Source organism: Pygocentrus nattereri, chromosome 20 (assembly GCF_015220715.1).
Source record: "Pygocentrus nattereri isolate fPygNat1 chromosome 20, fPygNat1.pri, whole genome shotgun sequence".
NCBI classification, from domain to species: domain Eukaryota; kingdom Metazoa; phylum Chordata; class Actinopteri; order Characiformes; family Serrasalmidae; genus Pygocentrus; species Pygocentrus nattereri.
The window spans coordinates 14,888,384-14,897,884 of NC_051230.1; the positions used below are offsets into that span (position 1 = coordinate 14,888,384).

At 37.6% G+C, this 9,501-nt stretch overlaps 1 protein-coding gene across 1 annotated transcript; it reads right to left on the reverse strand.

Annotated features, from left to right (window-relative positions):
• Window positions 1–14: 14 nt before the first annotated feature.
• On the reverse strand, window positions 15–9,057 carry LOC108423632 (N-acylethanolamine-hydrolyzing acid amidase). Its single transcript, XM_017691065.2, has 11 exons — window positions 8,729–9,057; window positions 6,719–6,883; window positions 5,946–6,069; window positions 5,754–5,844; window positions 5,599–5,675; window positions 4,926–5,098; window positions 4,408–4,470; window positions 4,216–4,282; window positions 3,345–3,373; window positions 1,626–1,692; window positions 15–585 (listed from the first exon to the last, which is right to left on the reverse strand). The coding sequence occupies exons 1-11, from the start codon at window positions 8,899–8,901 to the stop codon at window positions 565–567; spliced, it is 1,050 nt and encodes a 349-aa protein (XP_017546554.1). The 5' UTR covers window positions 8,902–9,057; the 3' UTR covers window positions 15–564.
• Between the last annotated feature and the right edge of the window lie 444 nt (window positions 9,058–9,501).

The window sequence follows — 9,501 nt, forward strand, 5'->3', positions numbered from 1 at the left end:
AAACTTTTAAAAAATTTTAGGTTAATGTAAAGAGATTTTATTCCAGGCAATAAAATGTAACCTATTAAAAAAGACATGATTAAAAGCACTAACACTGTTAGAAACAAAGCTACATACATTCTTTGAACATGAGTATTTACACTGAATGGTAAATGTTTACATAACTATGTCAAAACACATGAGAATACAATTTTAATGATTATGTGATCAACTTAAAGCAATAAGAAATGTCATATTACACACACATGCTAAGCTTCTGCTTTCCAAATGTAAGGCACCATCTTATGCTTATGTCCACAACCAATCCACAGTTATATCAAGATTAAATTTCTCAGAAGTTAAAGACTTTTGTCTAAATTAATCTTTCACAACAGCAATATGATTTACAGCATCTATAAAATCCACAGCTTCAAGCCGTCACAGTGCCAGCGAGTGATGTGCTCAGCTCATCCATGTAACACTGTAAAACTGACTGTTTTTTCATTAAAACTGGTACTGTCCCACCACAGTGCAAATGAAATTTAAACCTGGTCAGTGTTCCTGTTAAGACTGTCAGCGATACTCTTAAAAGGACTCCTCACATGTCTGTGAAAAAAAAGAAAATAGGGTCAAAGTTCATCTGATATTAATGGGGAAGCATCTCTATGGCGTCACCAAACAAAAAAGTCTGGAGGCAGTCATGCGGTCTTATAGGGAAGCTGTAGTCACACTCACTTCCCTTTTCTTTTTCCTTTATCAACTGCTAGATCATAGCTACTTCATATCTGCTGCTGACCTATGTGCCTTGACAAAAAGAGCTAGCATTGTGTATTCACAAACCAGACCTGCAAGACATGGAAAAGATACTATATTGTAATTATACTACTGTAATGTAATATATATTAAAAAACACTGATGTAACAAGATTAAAAACCAACCTGAATTATTTTGACTAAACAGTATTGTAAAAGCCAATACTGCAGCAACATTTAACAAAATATATATGGTGCAATCCTATTACTGACTGAATGCAGACAAACACAACAGCATACTTGGTTTGCAAAAGCTCATAAAAAGCATGTTGATATGATATAATCTTCACAACAACTATTATTGTCATATTCCCCCCTGAAACTATATTCACTGAATAAACAAATGTTCAATCCTCCATTTTCAACAGCACATTACCCACAGGCACTGAGTAGTTCAAGTGCCAGAGGTATGGTTTATAGCGACTTCCATGTTCCATTACTACAGACAATATTCTCCTTATACTTTGCCTGATGTATATGGCCTCTGGTTTCTATCAGGTAAAGTGGAAAATCAAGTCAATTTGATTTTTCATCAAACTATTATTTGAAGACGCACGGGTGATGGGTAGGCAGGGAAAAATGAAAGGCGCACAGCGTTTTTACTCGTTAGTATCCGAGTGAGAAAAATTGAGTGACTGATGGCAAGTATCTGACTCTTTTCTTTTTTATTTATGGGTTCACATGTGTTTTTTTCTATTTTCCTTTTTGCAAAACAGCAACATTGTAATTGTCAGTCAGAATCCTGTAAGCTATTTGTCTAATGCCAGATTTAATATATGCTGTTTAAACTATATGAGCTGTGTGTGCTGTACAAACAGTGATATATACTCTCACCTCTCTGACCACGGTTTTGTACTCGTCTGGGGTGGCGGCACTCATTACTGTTGTATAGACTGTGATGCTGGACACCAGAAAACACTGGGATTAGTGAATAGTGTAATGATTTATACTACTGATACTTGCTAATTATACCCTTAATCAATCAACAGATGCATCAATAGTGAGTCATAAAAATCAGTATAATGACACCCAGACATTTAATGTTGTATCTCTTTGTGCAATTAATGGATTAAAAAGAATATAATATTTATATTTGTGCAGAAACAAACTTTCTCAAACAGCACTGAATATGCTCATCCCAAATATGATGCCTGCAGATTTACCAAAGTGTTACATTTGTGACACAAACTAATACAGTTTTAAAAGTCAAAATGTTTTGCCTTTCCTTAGTTAAATAGGTTTTCAGCTGTGCAACAAGCTGTTTTTCTTGACATTGTCATGTCAAAATAAGTAAACAAACCTAAAAAAGACAGCATCTCAGCAAGTTACCCATGCTACGAGACCTAATATATCCCATACAATGACGGACCCTGGCTTTTGATCTTTACACTGGTAACAGTCTGGATAGTTCCTTTATTCTGTGGCCCAGAGAACAAAACATCCAATAATACCATAAGTAATATAGAGGTTGACTCGTAAGACCACAACATGTGTTGCCATGGTGCATCCATCCAGTTTCAGACAGCTTGAATTCAGAGATGTCGACATGTTTCTGGACATTGTTGATATATGACTTCCACTGTACAATCTTCACTTGCATTTGTGGATGCAGTGACGAACAGTGTTTATTGTCAGAGTATGCAGTGATATCCATTACAGAAGCACAGCTCCTTTAAAATATTTTTTGACAATGTTCCTAGTTTTAGCTTGCCCCTATACTGTTTTTTTTGGAATGTATCGCAGGCATCAATGAGCACATATTTATAAAAAACTATCAAGTGGATAAAACATTAAAGATCTTGATTCATATTGCTTTTGGCTAAGTTCAAGTCAAGGTGAATTTATAAATCATTGCTTTCCGTTTTTATTTGCATTTCAAATACTGTCCTAATGTTTTTGGAATTGGGTATATAGTCATTCGTAAAGGCTTCTTCCACAAACATCAGTTATAACACTTACAGAGGTGAAATTACCTTGACCTCTACAAAAGCAGTCTTTATGATAACTGCAATTTTGTGCAATAAACCTTTACATATGTTTATGTAGACTTACATCAGCTATTATGAAAGGCTTGTATAGGTTTCATACAGCTGTACAAACGCTGCCCTGAAGTGCTACCAAACCTAAAGCACCCATCAAATGAAATATCCTACCACTTTTGTTATCTATCAATACTGCTAAAACTAAAAATCAGCAGACTCTCTCTCTCTCTCTCTCTCTCTCTCTCTCTCTCTCTCTCTCTCTCTCTCTCTCTCTCTCTCTCTCTCTATCTATCTATCTATCTATCTATATATATATATATATATATATAAAAGTTGTTTTGGTCTCTTGAGTCAACTGAGCATGAGCTCTTATGTAACAGCCAAATTTTCTACAGTTTCTCAGTACTGCAGTTATAAGTGCTGTTTTGAATTTAAATAAATTGAGGAAGTGGGGTACATCTGGTACATAAGCTGAGATTCAGGAGAAGTAAAAGCCAACCTACATGCATATCACTATGTGACTGACTGACAGTCTAGCATGACCACAATCCACAAAAAAAATGCTTCTCACCTGTTACAGACAGGAGCCACTGATAAAACCTAAAAGGAGAGAGAGAAACAGGGCTGCAGTTAAATCACATGACTGTCATCCTGCTGAATCAAGAGGTTTAAGAGGCTATAAAATCCATTTAAACAGGCCACACAAAGTTAACCAAAACACATCTGCCTGCGTGCTAAGCGCCAATGCTGAATAGCAATTCATGTGATTACTCAATTTTTTTTTAGAAAAGTCATCCATTCCAATTTACCTTCTTGATGGATCTGTTTAGTTGTATGATGATAACCTACTGAACACTTTTAGAGTCAGAAATATGGTAATTTTTTTAATTCATCATAATTTATCTTTCTGGAAAACTGAATTTTTGAAAGTGTCTGCATGGCTTGTTACTGTTGTATGTGTTGTTTTATTACTGTATTTTTATTGTTTGGCCTATTGTGAGAAAAAAAAAAAAACATTCTTCAAATGAATTGTCAAAAGAATCTCTATGTTAGTCAATTATTAAAAAACAGTCAACAGTGACTCATATAAATAGTCCTAGTTATGATATGTCTACCAGGAAAATCCTCTGAAAATGTCCTGGCTGAATGGTCAAATGGAGATTCTGTGTCCTCTGATTACATTTGGGGGAACTAAGAGGTTAAAGAACAACAGTCCAAATGCCATGTTTGGTCCTCCATCAGAATTTCCACAAAAGAGTCTTTGTTTGTGATACAATGATACAATGTCTGTTCAGATCCAAACACCACCGCTCTTCATTGCAGAAATTCAACATGAATTTCAAAGCCAGAAATGTAGTAAGGCTGTTTATTTATTTGCTCTATGACTCATGATAAACAATCAACAACACTAAAAACAACCATTAAGAAATGTCTTTGTTTACCTGATAAAGGGAATGCATGTTGATGTTAGTTTGACCTGTAGTATTCAACGCTTTCATAGCTACATCTCTAAACAAGCATAAGAAAGTGTAAAGACATGTAAAAACAGATGCAATAGTGTGCTAATGAATACAATGAATATGTATGTATTTATTCAATTCACTTAATAATGCTGAAATAAATAAAGCACACACCTTCTATCATCCCATTTGGGTGTGGGCAGCCAGTGGTCATAGTTTGTCTCAACAAGGTACCATCTACAACAAATGTTGTTTGCAAATAAAAGTGAAAATGTTGATATCGATACATCCCTAATTATATACAAACAGCTAAAAACATGGATAAAGCAATGCAGTGTTGGGATGATGAGCATTTCTTAAAAAATCAATAAATTGGGACAAAATGATCTACAAACATATTTCACTATCTAAAAACACATGTATTTTAGGTGATATGTTCTGTATATCTAGCACAGCTTCTTGCTTGCTTGGCTTATTGCTTTAAAAATGGCCAAAAATTATAATATAATAAAATACAACAATTTCCAATAAATATTTATATTCATTATTAATAATCATCCCAATAAACTAATCATCCACCAACAAATGGAATTTGTAAACAGTAGGTTATGGCCTCCAAACAATACACCAGTCAGTATAATGCAATAACTAGTTTTATAATAATTATGTAATTATGATCAGTTGGTGCTTACTGTCCCATGTTCCAATCCAGAGGCCATATGTCTGCAGGCCCGCTTCTGTCTCTGGTGATGACCACGCCCTCATTCTTTTGAACCCCACCAACAATATAGTACACATCAGTGATGATGGGCACTTTAGCCAGCCTCATCACTGCATCCTGGAAATCCGTGGCCTCCGCAAGAGTCTCCATGCAAAAACACACAGACAGAGGCTTTTTGTGCAATAATCCACGTGAAACACTTACAATAGAAATAGTGTATATTGCACAGATACATGGCCATATCTATTTATTAATAACAACAGTGTTAAACTTAATTCACTTCAAATTTGTAGGAATAATGTTCCATCAAGCACCGCTTTACTGTAAAAGCTATATTGTATATAAATAGCAAAATCATATTCAGAAATGTGATGCTATTTAAGGTAATAATGTAACAGTAATGCAATCAATAATGAGAACACAGGCAATCAGAGGCAGTCAAAAGTCAATACATTCTGATGGAATATTATGGGAAAAACAGGAAAAACATTTTTGTCTTTGAAATGATGTAAATGTTGAATCATGCTTAATATCAAGGACATACAACAAATTAAAAAAGGTCAGTTTTAATTTCAGACTGATTTCAAAGCATCTCACTTTGTTAGTGGTGGTGGTCCTATTAGTTGGTCTTTGGTGCAATTTACCTCTCTCACCAGCCAGCTAACAGGAGAACTCTTCAGCAGAAATGCTGAGATGACATTTTCCCACCAGTGGCCTTTATCTGAGACAGGAAAATTGAAGAGTTAAATGCATGAATGCAAAAGACTGCAAGGGAGGTCATGTCAACTGACATACACACCTCGCTGGTCCCCTGACACAGTGAACTTTTTTGCACTTTGCCCAGTCCATAACCCAACATAACCAGCAAAAGAAGTGCCTGTGTAGGCCACCTGGAAAAGACAAGCCGAGAACATATGGACAATGAAACAAAATGCCTTTAACGTAGTGTAACATATAACATTTAGATGTCTGGAATAGGGTCACCTCTTACCTGTCCATTTTTGATGAAACGGATATCAATAGTAAGATTTTTCAGGACATCATGGGGGTAGTCCAAGTTTCGGCCATGGTAAATATTTCCCTTAGCGTTTTGTGCCACAATACTGGTACAGAACCTATAACATATAAAAGAACCATGAATGGAAATCCACACTAATGTAAACTGACTCACAGTATTAAAGCTTTAAAACAAGCAGTTTAAATCTTCAGAAAGGCCCTTAAGTTCTTCATTTGTCAGGAAAAAGTAGAAAACTAAATTTTAACAGTTGTTAAATTTTAACATTTTATTGTAGTTACTGTGTCCACCCTTTGGTTTATTACATCCTTTATTCTTAATAGAAAGCTTGCTTTCAGTTTTCCAAAGAAATTTGCAGGGATATTTGTCCACACCTTAAAGGTTCAGTCTGAGAAGCTAGTATCTTCTGCTTCTGACAATCCAAACAATCTCGGACACATTCAGTGATGTGGAAGTCTGGACTCTGGACGGTTCTGAGAACACCAGCAGCTTCTTCATTTTATTTCCTTTTCTCAGTTCTTGACAGCTACCCATCCTCACAGACCAATAGCATCGAGTTCTCTTTTATATCCAATCTCCTCAGAGATATCTCCCCAAAAATGACTAAATTGTAATTAAATGCCAATTTCACTGAAACTTAAATCTCAGGTTGTCTCTGACTTTTCCCACAGCACAGTATTTAAAGTCCCTGTATATAATATAGAATGCAGTATAATGAACTAAATGCAGCATGAGTGTGCAATACATACGCTGAAACTTCATAAGCAAAGTTGAGAAGAACAATGTCAGAGATGTCAGACTGACAACATGAAGCCATGCCCCTGATCTCGCCTGCATATGGCTGTGGTACATATTTCTCCAGAGCTTTCACAATCGGGCTGACAGCAGTGTGCACCCATTTTGGAACAGTGGTGCTGTGAGAAGAAAAAAGAAGATGCGTTAAATACAAGGGCTGGTAAATATTTAAATGTGTGATATGTGAATTCATGCAGTGTAATTAGTTCAGGTCGCTAATGAAGGAAACTTACAGAAATACCCCTTTCTATTTATTGCATTCAAAAGAGGGTAACTACTTCCCTTTTCTCAGTCCCAACTAAACTGACGTGCAGCTTTCTGCATCGTTAAAATGAGACTTGCACTTGTATATTTGTGAGCTTCTAATTTCTTGGTTCTGCTTCTGTACTACTGCTTTGCTGTTGCTCACACGTCACACTTATGATCTTAAGCATTTTATTTTAGGTCAAGAGGACCCCTTCGGCTGGATGAACCAATAAATTTAACAGAAGCTCTGTAAGGTAGGGGAGTACAAGGAACAACCTAACGTGGGGCACAATTTAACACAGACTTTTTATGTTATACAAGGTCAATCAGCGTGTGCTTCTGGCCACATTACCACATTTCCTGGACACGGTCTCCCTTGAGAATTCAGAGCAATTCATCAGTAATTTAAAGACTCCTGCACCAACAAGTGTTTTCAGCACAAGTTTTTTCAGTCACTGAGCAGTATGTGTAAATCACAAAATCCAACCTTAAATTACTTTAGTCACCATCTTGTTGTCTACAATGTAGCCCCGGCTTGAAGCATGGGAAGTGCTAGCTAGGCGTCAGTACAGTCTCTGTACTGCAGGGTTAGTTGTTACACAACATTACAACTAAGTCAGCTCTGGTGAACAAAGACAAATACATTTTGTCTTTTTGTTCCATATGTTTTCACATATTTTAATATGAAAAAGAGAAAACCTCTGTAAACAGGGCTTTTCCTCTACTTTATCAGCATCGGTCAGGTGTTTGTATTTTGGTTTTGTATACTTATATTAATGAAATTGGCATTACCCGTCGGTAAAACTGTAGTTATTCAGAAACAATGTTCCATATTTTTCTGACGTGTGATTTTTTTATTTAATGGCCTTCCTAAACTGAACAAAAAATGAACGTCATTGTTTGGCTGGAAAATATACGTTCCTTACAACATAGAATTACACTGAAGTAACTCTGTTTGCACCAATTCATCAGACTTCCCTAGCAACTACAACTAAACCCTCTCTCTGTTGTAATTAACCCACCCTGGGGTCATTTTTGGTGCCTGACCTGTATGTGCTAGAAACAAAGTTCAAGTGTTTGATTGTATGAGAGGTGTTAATGCTGCTTGTAAAAAGTAAGATTAGTTCAACTGAAATATTTATAGAGTTATTTTACAAAAAAAACGAAATGTGTCAGGCTGTGCTCCGCTCTGCTACTCGGTACTTTAGTTCCCTCCTCACTTTGGTTTAGGTACCAAAGTCTGGCAGAAGTAGAAGAAGAGAAGAAGAGTAAAACATGATACTGTCAGGTTTGTGTAGCACAGTGCCCTGCTGGTGATTTCTCATATAAACAAAAATAATGTGTGTCCACGTGTTAACAAGGCGTGGAAACGAGATCCTAATGCGTGGGGACCACTAAGTAAGACATCATGCCTTACTAAGTTGTGGCCACGCGTTATTCAATTTATACAAAATGTCACCAGCGAGGCTCCATGGTGTGGAGACCTGCCGATGACACCCTGTATAAATTAAAATAAAACGCGTAACTCAGTAAGGGCTAAGGGCAATCAGGATATCGTTCCCACGCGTAAACACGGCGTGGCCAAGCATAAATTTTACTTATACGGGTTGTCACGTGCGAGGCTCCGTAGGTTCGCAATCACTAACCGGAAAAGTGCTAAAGAAGCAACAAAATCTCCAAAGCTAGCTGCCCTGCCCAGAGACGCTCAGTGTACTCACTCGATCACCTCTGCAGCTGCCTTTCGCAAGAAGTCCTTGTCAAATATCTTGAGAAGTGGCTCCCATCTCTGTTCTGCAGGTACATCCAGACTGATGTTGACCACAGGCGGCGAAAAACAGCTGCCCCCGCTCACTGTCACTCCGACCACCGCCCAGAAAATCAGTGCTTGCATGGTGAGAAGCCCACACTGCCTCCCCGCCGAGCTGCCCGGGCTGAGAGCTGAAACTGTCTGGTGGCTTTGGCTGCCACAGCACGAAAACCACAGTCAGCGTTCATCCCTGTGTTGACTTCCGTCTGGAGCAACGCGTGAAAAACTGGGCTGGAGCCCCTCCAGCCAATGAACACTGCTCCAAAACCACCACTAGAGGGAATCCGTGGATCATTTACAGGAACGGTCAGCTGAGGCGACGTGGGCATTCTTGCGCAATTTGAGAGCTCAGAAAGAGGGAGATGTTTTGGTGCCGCTACGTCGAAATGTAATTCCTCAGAAAGTTGTGACAACGTAGTGTAACGTTGTCAGTATCAAAACCTCTCTTAATGAAATTTGCAAAGCTGCCAGCAGGCAGAACCGCTTCATGAAGAGCCTCACCTGTTCTTACTGTCCCCTTTATATTTAAAACATGACTACGGAACGCCAGAGGGCGCCCACGAGCGAGTCCTCAATGAATGGGAGGAAAGGCAGCTCAGCGGCTAAAAATGAAAGGTTCAAATAGTTACTGATCACTTACTCAGAGCTTTCCTTTGCGTTTAGAAAGTAGAAGAATGTATTTCA

What these genes read in the sequence shown, in the direction of transcription:
- LOC108423632 (XM_017691065.2), bottom strand. Translation starts at nt 8,901, where the DNA reads ATGCAAGCACTGATTTTCTGGGCGGTGGTCGGAGTGACAGTGAGCGGG. An exon ending in CTGGATTGGAACATGGGACA is followed by an intron (nt 4,471 to 4,925) that starts GTAAGCACCAAC and finishes CATTTGTTGTAG; the next exon opens with ATGGTACCTTGTTGAGACAA. An exon ending in GTGGCTCCTGTCTGTAACAG is followed by an intron (nt 1,693 to 3,344) that starts GTGAGAAGCATT and finishes TCTGGTGTCCAG; the next exon opens with CATCACAGTCTATACAACAG.